This window comes from Lissotriton vulgaris, chromosome 1_1 (genome assembly GCF_964263255.1).
Source record: "Lissotriton vulgaris chromosome 1_1, aLisVul1.2, whole genome shotgun sequence".
In the NCBI taxonomy this organism is placed as follows: domain Eukaryota; kingdom Metazoa; phylum Chordata; class Amphibia; order Caudata; family Salamandridae; genus Lissotriton; species Lissotriton vulgaris.
The window spans coordinates 31,251,172-31,276,153 of NC_141685.1; the positions used below are offsets into that span (position 1 = coordinate 31,251,172).

The window sequence follows — 24,982 nt, forward strand, 5'->3', positions numbered from 1 at the left end:
TCGGGGTCCTGGTGGTGGGGGCAGGCATCGACAAAGTGCCTCATCTCTCTCCCACCCCTGGGCCCCTCCTCACCTGGTCGGGCGGTCTGTCTTCTCTTTTGTTACAAGGAGCGCGGGATAGGCTCCCGTCTGCTTCCTTTTTCCTTTTTCCACAGGAGCGCGGGGTAGCTTGCTTCCGGGTCGCTGCGGGCAGCGTGGTGGCCCCTCTTGTAGATCCTCTATGTTCTCGGCGGTGGCCTCACGCGGGGAGCCAGAACCGGCGAGGTGGGCTCTTGCTTTGATTTTTTTTAAAAGTACAAATACGTTGAAACAGCAGCAATGCGGAGTGGGCACCCGCTTTTTCAATAAAGATGATTGCGGGGTGGGCACGCGCCAGCAGCACACATAAATGTGGGGTGGGCTCCCGCTTTAAAAAGGAGCCCAGGGGGGAATCCCACACGCCGGGATTCCCTCGCAGCCTCGCGCTGCAGCAGGGCCTGCTCCTCTCCCCTTAGGCAACCCAAATACAGTGCTCACGAGGAGCTAGACCACAAAAGTACTCAGAAAGGCAGAAATAAGAGAGTCCTTGGTGCTGGGGAGACCCCAGCAAAGTGCAGCCAGGCAGGCTAACATGCAGGGACCCCGAGGAAACAGCAGCTGGGTCCAGCGGCGGCTCCTCCTGGCAGACTGTCCTCCCAAAGTAAGAACAAGTACAACACTTTCCTGGGGTCACAGCCCCTACCTTTATAGGACAAGTTCCTTTGTGTTACAGCATTGGGCTTGGGAAACCAGATGCAACTGGTTTTGGAGCACTCTGTTTACCAGGCTCCTCTTCCCTATTGTTAGGTGGGGGCTCAGTGATCAGACGCACCACAGGGGGCGGAGCCTGCATTTTGGAGGGAAGGCACAGCCCTATTCAGGTCCCAGGCGCAACTCCTCCCTCCCATCTGCATGCAGATCTCTCTATTCATCACTGGATGCGTGCACAAATACTTAACTTACATTGCCTCTGGGGTAAGCCTTACTGCAGTTGTCACGTTACCAAGGGAGTACGCAGGGGTTATCTTGGCGTGTAACTCCCTTGCCCTAACTAGAGTGGGGGTTTCTGCCTGGTTTTGGCGCCAGCCTTAGCCAACCAGAAATCCCATTTCTAACACTCTGGACCTCCCTTTTGTAGTCTGGGAATATCATAATAGTATGGTCTTGGAAGAATAGGGTTTTCTGAATCCGGGTCTGTCGTAAGATCGAGTCACTGTCTCTGAAATTGAGGATCCTGACAATGATGGGCCAGTGCAGGGCACCCAGGGGGGTTTGATGCCAGGGAGCGGTGGGCCCGTTCTACTGCAAACTAAGATGATAAAGCGTCCTTGGGCAACCATGAGGTGATCCATTGCTGAACAAAGGACTCCACAGGGCCTTATCCTTAGCCCTCTGGAAATCCCACCAGGTGCAGATTGTTGCATCCAGATCTGTTCTCAGCCCGTTTATGTAGTTCCTTGGCTTCGGTTTGTAGTTGGGTCATCTGTTTTTCAGTCTCTGGGTGTCGTCTTCAACCGAGAAGATGCGGGATTCAGTTTCAGTAATGCGGGCCGTCGTATTGCGGTGATACTGTCGTGCTGTCGGAGCAGGACCTTATCCACCTGGACCTCCCCGATCCTGGGAGGCACTAATGGTTTTCAGGATCGTATTAAGTTCGTATCCTGCCGGAGCGGGCCTGTTAGCGGTCCCGGACAGGGGCCTAGCATCGTTGCCAGTGTATTGGTCGATTTTGGTCTGCGTTGCAGGAGGTTTTGGACCGCAGTCTTTTCCCATGGTTCGCGGAAAAGAAGAGCAGGCAATGGATATTGTTGAGGCTACTTAGAGTCGGGCGGTCTTTACAGTGATTCCCGTGGTTGGTTTTGTCCAGGCATCTTGTGGGTTCATGTGAGTCCTTGCTGGACTTTCGGGCGGTAGGGGGAATCCCGTATTGCCCAGGTGGGGCGGCGTGGCGGTGCTGAGGTAGGTCCCAACGTCAGGCAGAGCGGGTCTCCACCGTCGATGCCTCAGAGCCACAATAAGGATGGGGGTAGGCAAGTCCTTGGGATATGGCAACTTCAGCCCGTAGTTTCACTAAATTCTCCAATACTTGAAGTGCAGGGCTGATTGGGTTGGCTGGGGAAAGACAAGGTCCTGAAAGATATCGTGCCAGGGGTTGCCGCCGTCGTCGCTGCGTTTCTCTCCAGGGCTGAGCCTCCAGTGGCCGGGCCCGATGGGCATCGCCAGGAGTGGTGGTGGGGGGGAATTGGACCAATTTCACTCAATGTCGGGCCTTCCCCACTCAGCGCCCCGTGCCTCCCCCCACCGCCAGCAGTCAGGGCGGTCCAGATCAGTCTGGTGACAGCAGCACACCCGGCACAGGATGCAGTTGCTGGAAACCAGGTGCTCCCAGGGCCGAGTCAGGGGTTCGCCCCTCAGTCTGCTCTGCTTGGTGACTGCTGCCTGTAGGATGCAGGAGTAAGGGTTAAGGTCCACAGCCTGTAGGGCGCACAAGGGATGTACTCCCCTTGGGCATCCAGAGGTGGGTTGGGGTTTTCCAGTTGGATTAATGGAGGGGATAGTGAGCATTAGCCAGGTGAGGACGCCAGAATGCGGAATCTTGGGAGGTTGGGGGGGGGGGGGGGCTCCGCCCTGTTGCTCAATGGGAAAGGGAGGGGGGACAGAGGCCCACCGCTGCATGAGCTAGCAGCCGATCTCCCTTACTTGGAGGCAGTCAGGTGTCATCCTGCATTGCTGCACAGTAGGATGACAAGGCCGGCTCTTCTCCTCTGGCACACACACACTTGGCGCCTACCTGCACCAGGACGATGGCCTGGCTCAGATTTGGAGGGGTGATTTTAATTGCTTCCTGGACCCTGCTAAGGATAGATCAATGGACCCGACCCGCAGACTGGCAGCGGCTGCAAAAACTATCACAGATATAATGGACTGTTTGGGAATGGTGGATATTTGGAGACATTGCTTAAATACGGGTCAGGTATATGCACTATTCCACCGTACATGACATACCCACTAGGATGGATTATTGGTTAATCTTTAAGAGTCTAGTGCCTAAGGTTACCCAACGTGAACCTCTCCCCCGTACATATTCGGATCACTCGCCAGTGATATTGACCCTGGAGCTCTGACAATGCCAGACCTCTGCCTTTACTTGGCGATTCCCACTGTACTCTCTCCTAGACTCTTATTTTAAAGTGGAATTCAGCCAGCTAATAAGTGAGTTTTTATGAGACAATGTAGGCTCGGTGGATACATTTGCTATGGTCTGGGAAACATTCAAAGTTTATATCAGGGGGATGGTTATATCAAAGCACTCAGGGGTACTGAAATCCCTCCGGAGTAGGTGAACACTCCTAGAAAAAGAAATATCAGCGCTAGAAACGAAACAACAACGGTTGGGAGATAAACAAACGTTAAGGTACATCCAAGTTAGACTAGAAGAGGACAATGAAATAGCAGCCTAGGAGTTTCAGCATATGGGACAGTATGCGGTAGCCAGAGCATACCGAGAAGGGTAACACCCTGGGGCAATGCTATGGGCATTGGTGCGCCCTAGGAGAGGTAGAGACTCTGTTAGAAGAGTTAGATGAAGATGACAAACCCCTACATGAGCCCCAACATATAGCAGAGAGATTTGGCAAATACTTTGCTGAGTTAAATAGGTCTTGAAGAACCCCAGATGAGGCAGCCATGAATGACCATTTGGAGCACATTAAAATGACGTGGGAGCATCTGATGGCTCCGCTGGACCCGGAGGAGATCCGTGCCGCTCCAGCGGGTATGCAACCTGGGAAAGCACCGGGGATGGATGGCCTAACTGTGGCTTTTTCTAAAGCATATCAAGATGTCCTGATACCACACTTAGTCACGCTCTATGAAGAAATGGTATAGACCGGGCTAATACCCCTTTGATGCGCGAGGCCCTCAAAGTTGCAATACCTAAACCTGGTAAACCTCCCAATGTGTGCTTCTCCTGTGGGCCTTTATCGTTATTAAATGTTGACGTCAAAATATACGCTAAACTACTTGCTAATAGGCTGGTGTTGATATTACCAAGGGTGGTGGGGCCAGAGCCCGGGTCGGAGTATGAATACTAAACTTAGGACGCTGCTGGATGCAGTACAGATCCTGGACCCAGAAACAGAAGCGGCCACAGTCTTTTTGGATGCCGAAAAGGCATTTGACTCAGTCCAGTGGGAATTCATGAGAGCAAACTTGAGACGTTTGGAGTGGGAGAAGTATTTTAACAATTGGTTAGGACACTGCACAAAAAACTGGTGGCACATATTCGTATTGATGCAATAACCTCGTCCCGAAGTTCGATTACAAGAGGCACCTGTTAGGGCTGCCGATTATCGCCCCTGCTATACGCTCTCATAGTGGAGCTGCTGGCATGCTTGCTCCAAGAATATCATGATCACAGAGGGCTGCGATCCCCGAGTTACAGACTAGTCATATCAGCATACGCTGACAACATTTTGCTGTATGTTCGTGAACCAGGGAAGAATCTTACACCTATGCTAATAGAAGTGGTACGATTTGGGGGTCTTTCAGGGCTAACGGTTAACTGGGATAAGTCCATCATTTTTCCACTTACCCCATCCACAACGCCACCAGTATTTGAATTCCCTTGCGATAGACGACAGAAGCAGTACGATATTTGGGAATACAGATTCATACAGACCCAGCAATAGTCATACTTGAGAACTACGGTAAGGCAATACAAATTTTAGAATGTAAATGTAAATGTAAATGTAGTTGAGCTTATATAGCGCACAGCTACCCGCAGTGGGTGTCCCGGCGCTTGCTTAGGGAACCCGTCCTGATATTCCCCTGTGTGATAGCCCCAGCGGGTATCCACAAGGTGAAAGTCAGGCATCCCGCCGCGAGAGGCCGTTGTGAAGATTAAGCAAGCTATTGCCCAGAGTCGCAGAGTGTGAACCCATGAGTCGAGAAGGCACCGGAGCGAGAATTATCGAGTCCGTGGAATTTTTAGCCCAAGACCCGCCGAGGCGGGGAATTGAACCCTGGTCCAGGACCGATCTCAGAAGAAGATGTGAACCGCTGGGTCAAACTACCACTCTCTCTCATTGGGCACATAGCTCTTATGGAAATGGTAGTCCTCCCTAGGTTTCTGAACATACCTATTCTCCTGTCTAAAGCAATTTTTGTGACATTATGCAGTTTTCTGACAAAATTAGCATGGGCGGGAAAGCAGCCAAAGGTTCGGTGGGAGGTCTCACTCTACCTTATGACGTGGGGGGTCTTAATGCACCAGAACTAGAATTGTACTATAAAGTGGTGCAAAGCTCCTTCGCCTACTACTGGATTCATGGCCCACACGATCTGCCCAATCAGTGCCAGGAGAGAGACGCCACACACCCCCACACACTCCCACAGAAACTTTCAAGGCTCCAACCTGCCAAATCGGAGACTTTGAACTACTGAACTCTACATCACATGCACGGTGGAGCTTGTGAGATAAACAAGGGGCACAGTCGTGTATTCCTGCATGTTAAACTGGAGCGGTGCACCTGGCTCTCGTTAGTACTGGTAACAAATATGAGAACTGCCCTGCAAACGCAAGGAGTAACAAAGATGGGAGATCTTTTTCACAAAGTAAAGGTTGGGAATTGGAGGAATATCCCTGAGCAAAGTACCCGCCATCAGCCCTGACTCGATATCACTGCCACGAATTGAGAGAACTATTAGGACAAGACTTGCAAGAGCCATCAGACATGCCGGCACGTTCTGCCCTGAAACAGAAGAAGCCCCAGACAAGTTAGTAAGAGTGCTCTATGCTTACGCACAGGCAGGCGCAGACCCAGTGCGATTGAAGCAAGATTGGACTTGCCGAGAGACTTGGGTCGGCTCGTAGAAGATAAGGTGTGGCAGTCCTGCTGCGCTAGAACAAAGGAGGGATCTGTAAATGGGGACACCAGCCGATACACTTTAAGTACATAAACTGTGTGTATTATACGCTGGAAAGATTGTACCGATATGGCCTACGGGAATCTGCAAACTGCCTGCGATGCAGTGAGCAGGAAGAAGGGTTTATACATGCTGCTTGGGACTGTCCAGCGATACTTCAATTCTGGGAGGGAGTTTTCCAGGCATTGACGGCTAGAACAGCCTCACTATACAGATGGAACCAATGCTAGCTTTATTGGGATACGATAAGGACCTAGGAAAATCGGTCAGGAAGCTAGTAGCTATTGGACTACTATTAGCTAAGCGCAGAGCAGCGATGCGCTGGACAAGGGGCCCTGCCCCAAAATTGGGGATCGGCAATCGGACATGACATACTGTAATGAGTAGTTGGACACTTCTAATGAGCTTTAGTCTGTGCAGAACCGCCCTAGGGACAACTGGGCCCTTTATAAGGCATACTTAGTGGACAAAGGCTAAAATGCTGAGGAGGAAGGGCACGCAGAGGGGCGATGCTGGACACAGGATACTAAAAGAGGACTGCAGGCTGCAGCGTGGTGGACGATGGAATGGGGCTGCGGTATAACCAGACCCCTGCAAAGGACGAACGGATGTATGCAGTTGAGGAATGTACAGACAACAGGTCCTGTGGGGCAGATGTGTGGGGAGAGGTCTATCAAATGATTGTCAGCAGCAGAAGGGTATACTGAAGAGCACCACTTACCACTGAAGTTGGACAAGAAAAGAAAGGAATCCCTTGAGAGTGTGAAATATTTTTCTGGACTATACAGTTATTTCTGATATTTCAGGAATTGCCTTAAATAAATGGAAGATCCAAACTACCTGCTTGTGGAACGGTGGAGGATGAGTCGAGCCTGCAGCCTGCAACCAATTCTCAATTGCATTTTGTTTTCGGTGGACTGGTAATGGTGTGCCGCAGCACAGTAAACATGAAATGCAAAGTGCCACAGAAAGAAAGTGCTTGTAGATACGAAACAAAAAGGTTTAGGCGATCCTTTAAACCAAAATGTTTGTTGATCCTCAGTTACAATTGACATGCATATTGTGTTCCTGTGTCTCAGTAAGCATGTAAGGTAGCGCAGATGGTTAAGGCATCCACTGCGGACATCTGCAGCACGCAGAGCACAGGCTTGAAGCCTTTCAAGATGCAACACATCCTCGACCCTTCTTTTGTGAAGGCGTCCCCTCCCTATGTTGGGGAACACTATACAACACGTGGATTGGAGTATAATGGACATAAGGTGTGGATAAAAGGGTTGATGCGTGTGTGTATCTGTTTTGTATTTCCAAAATGCTTGCAGGTATAATCCCACTAAAATCTAAGTGGCAGATTTACAATAACGTGCGCATCCCCAGGGACGCGCCAGTTATTGTGCGCCACAGCTCCGCCACCCATGGTGTGCCACATTTACAATGGTGCGCACCATGGGGCAAAAACGGCACAGATGTGTGACGCATCTGTGCCGTAAAGGCGGCACATTGCTGGAGTTGCGTCGCAAGCGCGAAACAGCTCCAGCAATGCTCTTGGGGCCCTATCTGTCCAATGCTGCGTCAAGCCTTATGCCTGCTTCATGCAGGTGCAGGGTATTGATGCAGCATTGGCCTAAAAGTGACTGAGTGAAATCTTATAGATTTCACTCAGCCACTTTTAGAAGGCGTTCCTGCGCAGGAACGCCCCCCCCCCCCCCTGCCCCGGAATGCCTCCTTATGGCGCAGGGCTTTACAACGTGAATGCGTCATGTTGTAAATACCCCGCACCATGGCGCATCTTTTGTGCCGCCGCTGCGTCACAAAAGTGATGCAATGGCGGAGTAAAAGAGGTGCAAGGGGCTTGTAAATCTGCCCCGATCTTTTCAGTTGCATTTAGGAACCAAACTGTGATGTTAAATGAAACATACGGGAACCTTACTTAGGCAGAATGAAGTCCCGCATGAACCAAGAAGAGGTAGACGCAGGCGTCGGCAGTGCAGTGACTTGTAATAATGATTATTTTATCTGAGCATGGTCCTGGAGAGGTCGACTCTCCTTCCAAAACGTACAGCCCTACATCAGTGCTAGGAGGAACGTCCTGCTCGGGTTTATGCATATTTATGGAAAGACCAGGATGCCATGAGCTCAGGTCCAAGCAAAGGAAATCACCAATTTGCCTGTTGTTGGGCTGCTAATATTCAGTAATTTACAGGGTCAACGGGCCCTCACAATCCTGGGCCCCGTGCCACTGCACCTGCTGCACCAATGGTAAAGTGCATAGAAGCATGAAGAGTCAGCAAGCACCAGCAGGAGTGTGTGATGAATGGACCAAGAACAGCAGGAGCATCTGCCGTCCGCTGGGAAAACACGAACATGGACTTCAAACAAAATATTATCTCCAAGCCTAAGACTGAAAGAGATATCTGCAATCACGAGGAGCACAAATAAATGAATGCTTGCAGTGATTCATTTGTTTTTTTTTAAAAAAACCTGTTCCGGTGCTCATGCCACCAATGTTGCTGCACACGTGCAAAGCTAACGCTGCGCCATTAGTTTAGTGCCCTATTGGCTAGTTCTCCTGCTGGGGGAGTAAATCATAAGGGGCCACTTGTACAAAGCATTTTTGCAGTCGGAAACGTCCAACCACAAAAATGCTTTTACAAATGCACCAAATACAAATTGTGATTCAGTAACACGCTACCTACTTGCAATTTACGTTTGTGATTTGGTATTTAAAAGGCGCGTGTTTACGGCCTTTCTTCCAATTACTGAATCTGAATGGGCTGTATGAAAGTTTTGCGACCCAATTAAGGTCAAATTTTACTGACTCCCTGAAGGAGGTGGTAACCCATTTGCAAATAGGTAGAGGGCCTTTGAAGAATGGAAAACAAATATTTTTAAGAGCAGGCGCTGTCCCACGGACCCCACTATCTACTCTTAAAAATTTTTACGAAAAAGCTTTTTTTTCACTTTTTAAATGCTTCCCATTATCCTTTCAGGAAAACGGGCTGCATTAAAAAAAAAATAAACAGACTGCTTTATTAAAAAACAATCATAGACATGGTGGTCTGCTGACCTCAGCAGGCGGCCATCTCTGTGATGGTTGTGATTCCTAATGGGTATCAAATTGCGACCTCCCACCCAAATATGCATGAGGTAGGTCTATTTGAATCTCGCTAGCAATCACTAATGACACTCAAAAGAGTTTCATACATTAGGAATTCCGATTTCCAAATTGCGACTCATAGAGAATCGCAAATAGGAAATCGGTATTCCTGATGCTAGTACTTCCTGCCCAAAGTCTTGTTGTATTTTGCATTCTTCGAATGAGGAAAGCAAAAACGGGTTGGAATGAAAAAAAGAATAAAAAAATCAGTCTGGACACAATACTTACTACTTACAAGAGGTAAATCAAGTTATACCTGGCGGCACTCATAGATAAGGGGCTGCTCAGTGAGTTAGCTGCTTTCCAGTTGGTTGCGGCAGCGCTCTTCACTACCGAAGCCTGAGCGCTGTAGAGCTTACAGAGTGACAAACAAATAAATGTCAGCCCTGTAGGAGGGGATCTTAAATGCACAGAATGCTGACTCGAACCCATTGCAATGCAAGATACAGCAGGATTTATTGAGGAAAAGAGGTCTACATACATCTGCTTGCCTTTTGAACACTTTTAGCTGGGACTTAAACATCAGTATGCCGTACATCGTGCCCTTAAATACCGAACAATGCTAATTAGTGCATGGACTTTTAATATAAATGAATCTGCAAGGCGCGGATCACACCCAGAGAGCCACAGCCGCCTGTAAAGTCCTGCAGCCTCTCTCAGAAACGAGTGCAGCAAACGGCATGAGAAGAAGAAACATGCTGCACAACTTGTGTCCCTCGGCATTACCCCCAGGTCCCGTTGTCCTCGGCCCATTCATTACTAATGGAGATTACTATCTCCTGACAGAAAATAAAAACAAGAGGAATGCTAGGATATACCTACTGCCCCTCCCCCCGGGAGTATAAAGGTAGTACTTACCCAGCAGCCCTCCTGTTCTTTTTTTCTGTCTTCGACAGAATGGCTGATGGATGCTGTTGGTGTGGGGGGACTGCACCTGCTCCTGCTGGGCTTGAGTGGCGTTCGGTCCTCCTATGGCTCCTCCTGTCCGGCTGCCTGGCTTCTCGGGCAGGGGCGAGGTTCCTGTTGTGTCTCCCCCCGGCCTGCCGGGCTTGCTGGGGGGGATTGACTTCTTCACGGCGGCTGTTCCGGTTTACCGGCCCTTTGCGGCTGGTGCGCCGCCTCCCGGTTGCTTCCGGGTCGCTGGGTGCGTCTCCCCGAGCCTGGCCGGGTGGGAGACGCGCTGCGCTGCATTTCGATTCCCGGATCCGGCTGTGGGTGTTTGGGGACCTTGATGGTGCTACTCGGGCCCCCGCTCCGGGTGAGTCCCGCTTTTGCGGTGTTTTGTAGAATTTAATGCTCTGTCCGCTGTTTGTTGCGGGGCGTTGGATTCCTGGAGCGTTTACCTTTGCATGCCTCGGATGTCTAGTGGAGAGGTGTGGCCCAATGGTTGGAGCGGCGGACCCTGGTGCGGAGGTCTGACACGGGACCAGGGTTCGATTCCCCGCCTCGGCAGGTCTTGGGCTCGAATTCCCACGGACCTGACAACCTCCTATGCCAGGGTTTGTGGGTTTGTGTCCCATCGGAGGTGTAACCCATTTTCCACTTTTGCTTCCAGGCCCCTTGTGTATTTAGTGTGCATGAGCGAGGCTGCCGCTGAGGCCTGCCTGGGTGCGTGGTGCTCGGTCTCCGGCTGCAGTGCCCTGGCTTCCCCCGGAGGGTGCTCGGAGGCGGCTTTTCTGTTCCTGTGCTGTTCCTTGTGGTGCCAGTGCATGGGGCGTTCCTTCTGATGCTGCCGACTTGATGCTGGTGTCACGTGTTCGGTCCTCGGCTTTAGGCTCCACATCCTGTGTTTGCGTGTTGCTTGTGGGCTCCTGTGGCACGTTCGGTTGCAGTTCTTACACTGAGCCTTGCCGGGCCGAGGTTGTGTGTTCGTGCCTCGCCTGGTTCTGCTGTTGGTTTTCGTTGTCCGTTGCACTATTATTGTTGTGCTTGGACTTGGGGTTCTGCTCTTGCTAGGGGGTCTATTCTTTTGCATGCCCCCTCTTGGCTGCTGGACCTGTTCCCGGGGCTGCATATGTGTGTGGGACATTACATGCTGCCCTACGCCCACTCTGATCGCCTCCTCTTGGTGGGTCTAGGTTGGGGTGTGCGTCGGGGGTTTGTTTGGCCTCTGCTGTTTGCTGGTTGCTTATCAGCTGGGCCGCTGCTCTGCCCCTTTCTCTCTCGGGCCCGGGTCTGGGGGTGGGTGGGGGGGGGGGGTGCTGCCTGCCTATGTGGTGGGGCTGCTCTGTCCCTGTGACTCTGGCTGTCGCGCCCTTTCGACTTGAACGGACGCCTTGGCGGTGGGTGGTCCAGGTTCTTGTCTCGGCGGGGGCGCCCTTCCTCCGGTATTTCTGGGCGGATCTCGCTTCTCGCGGTTTCTTCCGCCTTGGCAGGGTTCCTCGGTGTTGGGGGTGGTTGTGTTCTGTCGGCTGCCTCTGACATCTTGGTGCTGCCACCCTTGGTTCATGCCTCCTATCGACTCTCTTCTGTGTGCGGCGCTGGACTTTGGGTCTCGGTTTCTGGGGTGCTTTCCTGGTCCCAGGTCTGGATGGGTGTGTGCGCTGCTGCCTGCCGTGGTGGCTGGTTTGGCTGTTCCTTGGCCTCTGTTTTGTTCTGAGTCTGGTGGCTCTGTGGTCCTCTTCCCTTCTGGGTATGCGGTTTTTTCCCCTTTGGGGGTTTCCTGCTGCTGCTGTTTCGGGGTCCGCGCTGCCTTCGGCTGGCCCCGGTTCTCCGGTGGTTGACGTTCCGTGGGTCTGTTCCCTTGGTTCTCTTCTTCGGGGGTTCCCCCGCTCTTGGCGCCTCTGGGGGGGTTTGCCCTTTCTGTTTCTGGATTGGGTTCCGGTCGCCTCTGTGGTGGCCGGTTCTTTTTGCTGCTCCTGCCTTTGCTTGCTCGTGGGTTCCCTGTGTGGTTGGGGTTTCCCTGCCTGCTGGTTTGCGCGCCTTCTGCTTCCGGCTTCCTACCCCGTCTGGTGGTGGGTCGTTGTTCCTGCTTCTTGGACCTCTGCCCAGTGGGTCCTGTGGGCTCCCCTCGTTCAGGTGGGCCTGCCGTCTGCCTCCTCTGCGGGCTGGCTGATGTGGCCTCTTCCCTGCTTGGGGCTCCTGGTTCTTCCCTTCCGGGTTCCTGGTCCTTTCCCTCCTTTGCCTTGGCTGCGCCTGGTTCCTTTCTTGAGGTGCCGTTGGTTCTTTGGGGTGCTATCTCCCCTCTGCCTCTGCTTGGGTGGCTTTTGCTGCCTTGGGGCCGGCTGTTCTGTTCATCCCGGCCTGCGCCTGTTGTCGGGCGTGGTACATGGTGGGGGGCCTGCTTGATCCTTCTGGTGCTGTGGCCTTCCCTTTGCTGGGTTCTGCTGTTTCCTGGCGTCCCCTCCTATGTCTGCTGTGTGGTCTGCCTGGTGCCTCCTGGCGGCTGCCGGGTCCTGTCATGCCTCCTATTCTGGGGGTTGGTGGTTGTTCCCGCGCTCCGCTATCTGCTCGGTGGCTTGGTCTGGCCTGGTTGGTTCTGCCTGGCCGCCTGGAGCTGTGGGGTGCGATTGGCCTCTTCCTTGGTTTTCTTCCCTGCCTCTTCTGGTTTTGGGTGTGGTGCGGGGTGGCAGTTGTTGTTGCCTCTCCTGGGCCTGTGGTTTTTTTCTCCCGGGTTGTCTGCTGGGTCTGCCTTCCGGCCTGCCGGGCTTGCTGGGCGGCTTGGCTTCCTCCTGGCCGGTGTTCTGGTTTCTGGGCCCTTTGGGGCGGGGGCCCCGCTTTCCCGTGTCTTCCGGGTCGCTCTGCGCTACTCCCCGTTGCTTGGCCGTGTGAGAGGCGCGCTGCGCTGGTTGCTGTGGCCTGCGTTTGCTTCTGCTTGGCTTTCGGCCGTGGCTTTCTGTGGTGGCCTGTTGCCTTGGGCTTCCTCCCTGTTGGCTCCTGCTCTGGGCTGGTCTGCCTTCTGTTTGTGCGTCCTGCTCTGGGTTGCCTGGTTGTGCTCTTTCTGCGGTCCTGGGCTGCCTGGTGGAGTGTCTTCTGGGAGTTTCATGGGTGGCTTGGCGCTTCTTTGCGGGTGCCCTGTATGCCTGTGGGGTGTCTGGTCCCTGCGTCGTGGGGTTCCGGTTGCTTATGGTTGTGGTGTGTTCCGGTCTGGTTCTTGTTTCTGGCCGTCACGCTGTTGCCTTCTTGTTTACCCTTCTTGCCTCTTCTGGGGTTCGTTGGGGCTTCGGCGGGGCTGTTGGCTCTCGGGCCTGTGCTCTGTTGGGGTCTTGCCCTCTTTGTCCTTCCCTTGTTTTGGGTTGGTTCTGCGGGTTGCTTTGGCTTCGGCTTGGGCTTCCTGCCTGTATCCCTGGTTGCGGCTTTCGCCGTGAGGGGTTCGTCCCCTGTGCTGGCCCTGCCTTGGGTCTTGCCGGGCTGTGGGTTGTGGTTTGCTTGTGCTTTCCTCCCTGGCTGCGGTTGCTTCTGTGAGGTCCTCTGTGGTGGTTTTGCCTCTGTCTCTCTGGCCTCTGGGTTTCTGCCCCGGCCCTTTGCTTGGGCTGTTTGGGGTCTTTGTGCCTGGCCTTTTTCTGGTTTGGCTTGGCTTGGCTGTGGTTGTTGTGTCCTTCGTGGTTCCCTTGCTGTTGTCTTGGGTCCTCCGGGTCCTTGGCCCGTCCGGTTGCTCTCCTGCTTTGGTGTTCAGGTTTGCCTTCTTCGGGCTGTTGTTTCCTGCTCCCGTTTCCTCCGCTTTGGCTGGAGTTCTGTTTTGGGGTTCCTGGGGTTCCTTCCGTTCCCTTTCCTCTTTTTCCGGGTCTCTTGTCCCGGTTGGTTGCCCTTGTTGGTTGTTCCTGCTCGGGTTTCCTGGAGGTGCGGGTTCCCTTTGCCTTGTGTCCTCGTCTTGCGGGACCTGGTGGCTTGGCTTCCTCAGGTTTGCTCTTCGTTCCCTGGTGTCTGGGGTTTCTCTCTTTCCCTGGCCTTGGGCTCGGTCTTGCCTTTCGGGTCGGGTTCTGGTGGGCTTCCGCTGTTATTCTTGGTTGGGCCTTTGGTTTCTCTGGTCCGCTTGTCTCCTGCCGGTTCTGGCATGGGTTGTCTTCTCCTGCCCGTTTCTGGCTTTTTGGCCTGGTGGTTCTTGGCCTTTCTCTTCGTTTGGCCTCTCTTCTGCTGTTGTCCCCTTGCCTGTGGTGGCTTGGGTGTCTGTGTTCGCCCTGTTGCTGGTTGGCTGTCGGGTGTTCCTGCGGTGGGCTGGTTAGCCTCTGTGGTGGCCGGTCTGGTCGTCTGGCTGTGCGCCCTTGCTCTTGTTGGGTGTCTGCTGGTCTGGTAGGGGTCCCTCTTGTCGGAGGCTCTGCCTGGGGTTTCCCCGGTTCTTCCTTTTTCCTTCTGCGGTTGCTGCCTTGGTGTGGTTTCCTGGGTTGGCTTCTGTTGGGTTGGGAAGGCCGGCTTTTTACTGCTTTGGTATTTCTCCATTAGTAATGAATGGGCCGAGGACATAAGGGACCTGGGGGTAATGCTACATTACTTACCGGTAATCCTCATTACTCCTGGTCCCGTTGTCCTCGGCCCATTCATGCGCCCCTCCCTCCCTCCCGGGCGGCCGGCCTTCCTGTCTGGGCTTGTTAGTACAGGAGGGCTGCTGGGTAAGTACTACCTTTATACTCCCGGGGGGAGGGGCAGTAGGTATATCCCAGCATTCCTCTTGTTTTTATTTTCTGTCAGGAGATAGTAATCTCCATTAGTAATGAATGGGCCGAGGACAACGGGACCAGGAGTAATGAGGATTACCGGTAAGTAATGTAGCAATCTGATACACTGCAGTTTAAGAGGCACGCTGCAACATTCTCCCCTCTTCCACCGTGGTATGTTGCTAGGCCCAAGATCTGCGCTCTGTGCTCCTTCACGCAAAAGATCTTTTTTTCCACGCTGCTCGCTTTTTAAAAGCAAGAGCTGCAAATTGTGCTTTAGTGATGTATGAAGTGTATGCGCTTCGCAACGGAATTTGCGCTCTCAGCGTTATTACACTAAATGCACGCTCCCTACAGGGAACACTGGCCATTAGGAATTTATGACTATAAGCCCTCACTAAGTTACAACATTCCAGTAAAACTTACTTTGGGGTAAGCAGGACATAAGATTGTTACAGAGAAAATGGATCTAGTTTGTATTTATTGGTAGTGTAGAAACTCTCATTTTGAGTGAAGTTCATGGCATAAACTGTGCAGTGATAGGGTTCAGTTTAGTGTGTATTATTTGGTGCCGTCGCATATGTGCCTTACCAGTAAAGCTCTTCCTACACATAGTGCAGTGATGAGGCCTCTTTCCTGTGTGTGCACTTTGATGCCGTACATGGCCTTTCTTTCTGAGAAAAGAGTTTGGAAGACACTTTGCAGTGATAAGGTTTCTCTCCTGTGTGTTTGGTGTTACGAGAGTTGACTTTTAATTTAAGCTCTTCTCGCACACAGTGCAGTGAAAAGGCTTCTCTCATGTGTGTACGCTTTGATGCCGTACAAGGGATCCCTGATAAGCGAAGCGCTTGGAAGACACAGTACAGTGATGAGGCTTCTCTCCAGTATGTACACTTTGATGCTGTACAAGGGTCGACTTACGAGAAAAGCGCTTTGAACACTCAGTGCAGTGATAAAGCTTCTCTCCTGTGTGTACAATTTGATGCCGTACAAGGGCCGACTTATCAGCAAAGCGCTTGGAACACAGAGTGCAGTGATAAGGCTTCTCTCCTGTGTGTGTTCTTTGATGCTGTACAAGATTTGTCTTCTGAGAAAAGGTTTTGGAACACAGAGTGCAGTGATAAGGTCTCTCTCCTGTGTGTGTTCTTTGATGCTGTACAAGGGATCCCTTCTGAGAAAAGGTTTTGGAACACACAGTACAGTGATAAGGTTTCTCCCCTGTGTGTTTTCTTTGGTGCTGTAGTAGATTTGTCTTTTGAGTGAAGCTCTTCTCACACATGTTGCAGTGAAAAGGCTTTTCTCCTGTGTGTATGCGTTGATGCTCAAGAAGAGTTTTCTTTAGAGTGAAGCTCTTTGCACATACAGTACAGTGATGAGGCCTCTCTCCTGTGTGTACGCTTTGATGAGGCCTCTCTCCTGTGTGTACGCTTTGATGAGGCCTCTCTCCTGTGTGTACGCTTTGATGAGGCCTCTCTCCTGAGTGTACGCTTTGATGAGGCCTCTCTCCTGTGTGTACGCTTTGATGAGGCCTCTCTCCTGTGTGTACGCTTTGATGCCGTACAAGGTTTTTCTTATGAGCAAAGCGCTTGGAACACACAGTACAGTAATGAGGCCTCTCTCCTGTGTGTACGCTTTGATGCTGTACAAGGTTTTTCTTATGAGCAAAGCGCTTGGAACACACAGTACAGTGATGAGACTTCTCTCCTGTGTGTACACTTTGATGCAGTACAAGGTGTTCCTTACGAGAAAAGCGCTTTGAACACTCAGTGCAGTGATAAAGCTTCTCTCCTGTGTGTACAATTTGATGCCGTACAAGGGCCGACTTATCAGCAAAGCGCTTGGAACACAGAGTGCAGTGATAAGGTCTCTCTCCTGTGTGTGTTCTTTGATGCTGTACAAGATTTGTCTTCTGAGAAAAGGTTTTGGAACACACAGTGCAGTGATAAGGTTTCTCCCCTGTGTGTTTTCTTTGGTGCTGTAGTAGAGTTGACTTTTGCCTGAAGCTCTTCTCACACATGCAGCAGTGATAAGGCTTTTCTCCTGTGTGTATGCGTTGATGCTGAAGAAGAGTTTTCTTTAGAGTGAAGCTCTTTGCACATACAGTACAGTGATGAGGCCTCTCTCCTGTGTGTACGCTTTGATGAGGCCTCTCTACTGTGTGTAAACTTTGATGAGGCCTCTCTCCTGTGTGTACGCTTTGATGAGGCCTCTCTCCTGAGTGTACGCTTTGATGAGGACTCTCTCCTGTGTGTACGCTTTGATGAGGCCTCTCTCCTGTGTGTACGCTTTGATGAGGCCTCTCTCCTGTGTGTACGCTTTGATGAGGACTCTCTCCTGTGTGTACGCTTTGATGAGGCCTCTCTACTGTGTGTAAACTTTGATGAGGCCTCTCTCCAGTGTGTACGCTTTGATGAGGCCTCTCTCCTGTGTGTACGCTTTGATGAGGCCTCTCTCCTGTGTGTACTCTTTGATGAGGCCTCTCTCCTGTGTGTACGCTTTGATGCCGTACAAGGCTATTCTTATGAGCAAAGTGCTTGGAACACTCTGTGCAGTGATATGGCCGCTCTCCAATGTGTGTTCTTTGATGCAGTAAAAAAGTTCCCTTTTGAGTGAAACACTTTTTACATGTTTCGCATGGATATGGCCCTAGGCTGGTGTGTACTTTTTTGTGCCTCACAAGAAGTGTCTCATTGATAAATCCTTTGTCACACACATTACAAGCAAAGCGTCTCTCGCTCCTGTGCATTCTGCGCCGTTTCCTTAAGTAGATATTTTGGGTAAAATTCATCTTGCCTCCGGAACCTTTATGGCTTTCTTTCCCATTCATACTGTCTAGATGTGATTGTTGTTCTGCAAAATAGAAAAAACATTGAAAATTACATGAAGAAAATATTTCTTGAAAAAGCTGCATTGGTATAATATGGAGAAGTGAACAGTTACAATTCAGGGAAAAAAATGTATGTTCTAGGAAAAAGAGTCACACTTCCCTTTGAGACACAAATGGAGGCTAGTCCTCCTACATAAAGTGAGTTGACCTGGTCCTGCAGCAGGAGCATGCTGGGAAATCAAGTGATTCACAAGAACCACTGTTAGACATGAGGTTTCTGGTTGGCTAGGGTAGGCACCTAAGCCAGGCAGAATCCACCACTCTAGTCAGAGTAAGCCAGATACACACCCGAGATAACCTGCGCTCACCCTCTGGTAGCTTGGTGCAGAGCAGTCAGGATAGTTTAAAGAGGCAATGTGCAGAGCATTTGTGCAAAACACTCGCGCAGCAACACAGTGAGTAAATCACAAAAGAGAATCCACGCAGGATTAAGTAAAAATAAATTCTATATTGTAAATCAAACAAGACCAAAATTACTTAAATCACACCGTTCATGCAAATAATGTAGGTTTGACAAAGAAAAACACAAATTACTATGAAAACATAGGTCACAGCGCACCTGCGCTCCTATAACACTTCATTTGGTAACTGTAGTGAACGTGGTTGAAGTGATTGCAGTTAGAAACCAAACGTAGGGTGCAGGAGCACCTACTAAACGCTAAACAGAAATTGAGCTTGAGTCTTACAGCAGTTCTCCTCTATGGACGGCCTGCGCCATTCTTGAGGTCATCTCCAGAGCAGAGACAATGCTGAACAAGAAATGCCCCTCCCGCTCCTGCGAGTCCAGAGCCCCCCAGGGCCGCTTGAATCGCGTCTCTTTGCCCAAGGGAAACCAAGCCACCCGTTAAGACGAGCAGGGCGGCTTTAATCCTCTTCTGGACCCAACCCGCCTCACAGTACCTTTGTGGGTGTAGGGTCACTGTCCTCAGGGCATCTGTAACTTGCTAACAATGTTGTCATGTCTCGGGAGTGGGACCCGATGTTGCGAGCTTCGCGCAGTATACGCGTTAAAACCAGAGAGCGAGGCTGGCTGGAATGAGCCTCAAAATGCTGGCCCGCCGCATGTTACAGAACAACGTGTCGTCGAAACGCCTGCCTTGAAGGCTTTATGCAGCTCCTGTAGCTCTACAGCCTTAGACGCTGCACTGTACCATCTTAAAGCAGTACAAGTCTTCAGGGGACTGTTCCTCGAGCCTCACGACCAGAGGGGCCACACTAGTTTATTCTTGTTGGCATCTGATGGTGACGATATCATGCCAGACTCCAGGGGTGAGGTTCACAATACAATTCAGCTGCAGTGAGCACGCTGGCTCAAGGATGTGTTTGTTTCTCTGGTAATGCCTCCAGTCGAAACAACGCTGTTCACGCTAGAGAAAAAACGCTCGCCACATGCTGGTTTGTAAAACATGGAGCACTTCCCTAGAATGCACAAAGGCACTCCCCTGGTCAGAGCGCTGCACTGTAGTCCCATGGTGCACTCTCCTGTAATGCACAAAGTTTTACCTTGGTGCGGAAGGGAGCACTGGCGACATGCTAGCCCTTGTAAAATGGGCTCACCGAGCAGAAGTCTTGGAGAAAAGAGGCAACAAGGTCTTTGATGGCCCTGAGATCTCGAGAGAACAGGGGGCAAGCAAACAAGCCCTTGGAGAGCACTTCGGGCACAAAAGGAGGTGGCAGGCAGCAGACAGCACAAACAGTTAGGTTGCAAATTGGTAGTGCCTCCTGCAGCCCAGCTGCAGCAGGTCAACACAACTGTTAGTTGAAATGGTTGTAGCTCCTGACAGCACAGCAGTCCTCACAGCAATGAGCAGATTGTAGAGCCAACAGTGTCTGGCTACAAGTCCCAAGCAGCGTCTAAAAACATGGGATCAGAGCTCCAGTACATATACTCTAAAATGTCTTTGATGAACGGGTGACTTCAAATGAACCCTCAGAAGTGTGCAACAGTCCCTTGCAGCCCATTCCTGGCTCCAGACGATCAGTAGGGGGTAAATCAGCCCTTTGAGAGAGGGCAGGACACAACCTATTCAAATGTAAGTGTGATTCACCTCTCTCCCAGCCCAAGAAAACTATCAGCATGCAGATGAATGCAGATGTATCCCCTGTCACACCCAGCCCCTTCTATTGGGAAAGCTTGGTTGTCATGACTCTTCCAAACATGATAGTTGCAGGGGTTTCCTCTGTGGTTGAGTGAGGGGGTCAAACAGTAACCTCAAAGAATAGTGTTCAAAACACCTTCGAGGTCGAGCTTCCCCAATGTAGAATGCTGAACAGCTTTCTTTAGAGTACTCATGAGGCGTTCTACCAGACCATTGGCCTGGGGTCAAAGGGGAGTGCTTTTTTTGATGCTTTATATTGAGATGATTAAGAAAGTTTTTGAATTCTCGACTATTAAAAGGTGGGTCGTTGTCAGATTTTAAGATTGCAGGTACATGTCATGTTGCAAAGATGCCATCTATGTTTTTTAATAACCCTGCTCATGTGTAGTGGATGAAAGGTCTTCTACCAATGCAAAATGGGAGTACTGATCAACAATAACTAGAAGATAATGCCCATTATCCAGAGGGCCATAAAAAATCAATAGCAATTCTCTCCCAAGCATGATGTGGCAATTCTGACACAATCAAAGGTTGCTGACTAACTTGAGATGAAAGACAGTTTCATATGTGATAAGTCTTCAATTCTTTTTCGGCCCTTTCGACAAGATACGGAAACCAGACTCGATCACGGACAGCTCTCTTAGAGGGAACTATTCCTCGATCTCCTTTTTGGGCAAATTCGACTACTTGTTGTCAGAGATTTTGATGAATAACAATCCATGTACCTTGCAGAATGAGGCCTTCCTGCGTTACTGAAAGTTCATCTCTTACATTTCTGAACTTCATATACTCGCTGTCATTAGTGAGAGGTCTAGAATACTGGTTCCACAACTTTTAATCTTGACATGCCACTACCTTAGCTCGTCGCAGTGAATATTTGCTCGAAAGCCAAGGCAGTTGGTGTGCTCCATTTCACACTAAATTTGATGTAATCCTCCACTGTCTGTACCAGGGCATAATCAGCCAGTTTCTGATCTTTCACTGGACGATGAAGAATCGTTTAATTGTAATTCTTGTGACCTCAAACCCCAACGCTCAATTCGAGGAGGCATTTTTGCTGTGGGATTGCCAAATACCATCAACAATGCTTGGTGATCAGCCACTAATGTGAAGCACGTTCAGTTTGTTGCAGGCTCTTATTGGCATGTACCACAATATGTCTCGGGAATTTGGCGGTCCCTTGTGCTGTGCAAGGATTGCACCTAACCCTACAGGGCTAGAATCAACTGCAACCTCTGTATGGAGTTTGGGATCAAAGTCAGCGTTTCAATGACATTCTCAAAGGCTTGCTTGATTTTTTGGACGCTCTGTTGGCCTTCCGCAAGCTCCTGAAACCCCATCTCTTCAAGGGATCGCTGTAACATTGCTGTTCCTCTGCCGCTCGGTCCATAAGCGCTAGAAGGCCTCAGGGGAGCTACGCGCTATATAAACTTAAATTCATTCATTCATTCTTCTCACACTCATCTGACCAAGACACATACTTTTTGGTTAGTTCAGGTGCATAGACCATAGTAATGTCTTGTATGTATCTAGAACAGTAATTGACCGTTCCAAGAAATAATCGTAAGATAGAAATGCTTTGTGGGGGATTGGCAGTAGACAATGCTTGTACTCTAGATGGATCAGGTTTCATACGTGGAATTCACATTTGTCAGCATTCAGAGTTAAGGCTGCATCATTCAGCAAACGACATACTTGCATGAGAGTTGTGTAATGCTCTTTCTGTGCAGCCCCACAATAACAATATATCACTATAGTTAAATACATTGACTACAGGCTATATGATATGTCAAATGACGTCTTGGGAAAGGTCTGCAGCAGAGGAAATACCAAAACTCAATCGCTTTTAGCAAAACAAACCAATATGCCTAGAAAAGGTTGCAATGTATCTGGATTTTTCTTCAAGGTCAAATTGGTAAGATCCTTTATTTAGGTTGAGTTGAGAGAAGAACTCTGCGCCATTCAATTGAGGTATTATATCAGCAATGTGCAGACTGTGAGGTTTCTCTCGCTCAGTTGCCTTATTAGCCTGACGCATGTCAACACTTATGCGTACAGGTCCTTCACTGTCTCTTTTAGGCACTGTTACAATGGGAGAAAGCCATGGTGTCAGACCAATGGAACGTTCAATGATGCCATATATAAGTAAAAAATGAAGTTTCTTTTCAACAGCTTCTTGCAAGTGAAACACAACTCGTCTATGTCTTTGATGAAAATTCTCATTTATGTGTAATCTTACTTTCATTGTTTGACTTTTCCCGACCCATAAAATAATGAAAGAAATCGACTTACAACTTGATGATGAGCATTCATAGTGTAGTTCACTGATATCAGTCCCATATCACCAGCACTATGGAAACTTAGCAGACACTTGAAGCTGTTCCTTGAAGTACATGAATAGGCACATTCACCACAGTTTTCTTCTGTTTCATCGTGGCTACAAAATTTTTATTTGACTTTTTTTTATTATTAATAAACAACAAACAACAACTTAAAACAAGGCAAAAATCATAATAATTACAATCATGTGTCCGTACAGAATGATACCCAGGTAAAGCATTATGAATCATACAGTTGTAGTCAGATGTGGAGGGGGGCAACGGGGAAACAGCTCGATAATTACATTTAAAGAGTAATACATGGAATGTCGTTCAGGGGGATAAGGAAACATCGGAGATTAAATCATGCGGGGGAGTACATATATTCCCACGGTAGGCTTTCCACTGGGACCAGACTCTGTTCCATTTTTTAGGTCTGCCCCTAGCCAGATACAGTTTTTTCCCTAAACATGCACCAATCCATGCTCTCCTTCCACACCGATACCGTAGGTGACCTCTGGGAACCCCACAGCTGTGCAACGTCTCTCTTGGCCACCATGTTACCAAGGGTCGCCCACCGGATCTGAGCAACAGTGTAATCATTCGGCTCCCACACGTTCAACAGGCAGCGCCTAGCTTCAGGCAGCAGTGACACCCTGGTGACCCTTTCCATTACTGCATGCACTCGGGCCCAAAACGCAACCACCTCCGGACATTCCCATAGAATGTGGAGGAAGGTACCAATCATGCCGCAGCCACGCTTACATAAGCCATCCAGAGAATAACCCATTCGAACCAGACTCGGACCAGTGACATATATACGATGGAGGATCTTGAGCTGGACAAATCGAAGACGGGCAGGTATGGCAACTTCCTTGGGCGATGACAACGCAGATTGCCAGTCCTCGTCATCCAGCTCCAATCCGTCACCAATCCATACTTCCCTAAGATGCACAAGTAGATCAGCCCGATTATTAATCAACTTTTTATAAATTAATGAAATCGTGCTGTCGGGCACTGAGCCGTCCAGTATACGGTCCTCGAGAGGAGAAGACTCAGGAATATCAGCGCCCGCCGCAAAAACCGACATCAAGGCATGGCGAACCTGCACGTATCTGAATAATTCCCTGTCTCCAAGCTCATATTCCTTCCTCAACGCTTCAAAGGTTTTAACATTCCCCTTGGACCAGAGGTCACCCACTTTCGTGATGACAATCATGTCCCATTGCTCGAAACCTTTCGTTCTCCACATACAACCGAATCTTTCAGATACATACAATGGGGTTGCACGGGTCAGTCTATCACTCCATCCCGGAGCCCTGTTCGCATCATGCCAAACTCGCACAGCAATTTTAGTGGGTCCAGACAGTGTCCTACAAATCCCCTTGGAATAAAGCGCCCTGCTGTAATTCCCACCCAGTAACAGGTGTTTGTCCATCTCAAAAGCCGGGGTAGGACTGGGTGCGTAGGTTGCATGGTTAATCGCACTCAATTGGGAGGCCCAATAATAGCGCTTAATATCTGGGAGAGCAATGCCCCCGTCGTCGCAAGGAAGCGTGAGTTTGGAGAGAGCAATACGCGCACGCCCGTCCCAAATCAAACGTCTGCAGGCTCTCCACTTCCCAAAAATAGCTAGAGGGAATGGAGTCAAAAGAGTTTTGGAGTGCGTACAAAAATCTCGGCAGCGACATCATTTTGAAAAGGGCCGCTCGCCCAAGCGGTGACAATGGTAACTGACGCCAACGCGCAACGTTGAGTTTCAACCGCTGGAGAGGGGGAAGCAGATTGCGCTCATAGCGAACAGCGGGATCCAGGGAGACGTAAATCCCCAAATACTTAAAACCTGTCTCGGTTACATGAATTGGAAATCTACGAGGCAGTGGAGGGAGACCTCCTGCCAGTACGTAGACACAGGATTTCGTCCAGTTAATAATAAGACCCGAGTTCTTCCCAAAGGAGGTTAACACGTCAAAAAGCACGTTCAGGGATTTCTGGGGGGATGTGAGGTACAAAAGGATGTCATTCGCATAGAGAGAAATACGACCCTCAAAATCAGGGGTCTACCGAATACCTTTTATCGAAGGCTCCCAGCGGAGCCTTGCAGCCAGCGGCTCTAGCGCGAGGCAAAAAGCAGGGGAGACAGCGGGCAGCCCTGCCGAGTGCCACGCCCGAGAGTAAAATTGCCACCACCTGAGCCAGGGGCTTCTCGTAGAGAAGTTTCACCCAGGCGATGAATTCAGGGCCAAATCCAAATTTAGCAAGAGCCGCCCAAAGATACAGCCATTCTATTGTACCAAAGGCCATCGTGGTGTCTAAGGAAGCCAAAATGGCCGGCTCAGAGAGAGTCTCTGCCCTCGCGAGAACGCCATGGAGGCGCCGAAGATTAAGGGCAGTATTGCGATGCGGGATGAAACCGGATTGATCCGGGTGGATCAAGTCACTGATCACCTTGACCAAACGGTTAGCTAACAATTTGGCAAAAATTTTAGGTTCGGCATTTAAGAGTGAAATGGGTCTATAGGAAGTGCAACGGTCACGCGGCTTCCCCTCCTTATGAATTACCACGATCGTGGCAAGCCGCTGAACCCCAGGGAGGAAACCAGAGTCCAGTGCCTCAAGGAACATATCCCTAAGCTAGGGCGCCATTTTGTCAGGTCGTAATTTGTACAATTCAATAGGCAAACCATTGGGGCCCATAGCCTTGCCAGAATGAAGGGAACGAATGGCAACAGTGACTTCGTCTGTCAAGAGTGGTGCATCCATGAGGTCTCTATCCGCATCGGACAGGCAGGGCAATGCAATGTCACGCAACAACAATTGGGAATCCTCCTCATCCCTACCACAGACCGAAGAATACACAGTTCGGAAATGGTCCACAAAACATTCAACAATCCCAGCTGGGTCAGTAACACATACTCCATCCGGCTTCTCAATCGCAGGGACAACACGATTCGCTCTTTCCTTCTTATCAAGCCATGCGATCAATT

The 24,982-nt window shown here is 50.2% G+C and overlaps 1 protein-coding gene across 1 annotated transcript in view; it reads right to left on the reverse strand.

The window, feature by feature from the left end:
- LOC147737050 (uncharacterized) overlaps positions 1-24,982 on the reverse strand; it is a 274,478-nt gene that overhangs the window by 228,024 nt on the left and 21,472 nt on the right. Inside the window, exons 2-4 of the mRNA XM_086922674.1 lie at positions 17,264-17,541; positions 16,406-16,819; positions 15,599-15,928 (exon numbers count right to left, since the gene is read on the reverse strand). Of these exons, the coding sequence (XP_086778800.1) occupies positions 15,599-15,928; positions 16,406-16,819; positions 17,264-17,541 (1,022 nt within the window). The remainder of the gene's footprint in view (positions 1-15,598; positions 15,929-16,405; positions 16,820-17,263; positions 17,542-24,982) is intronic.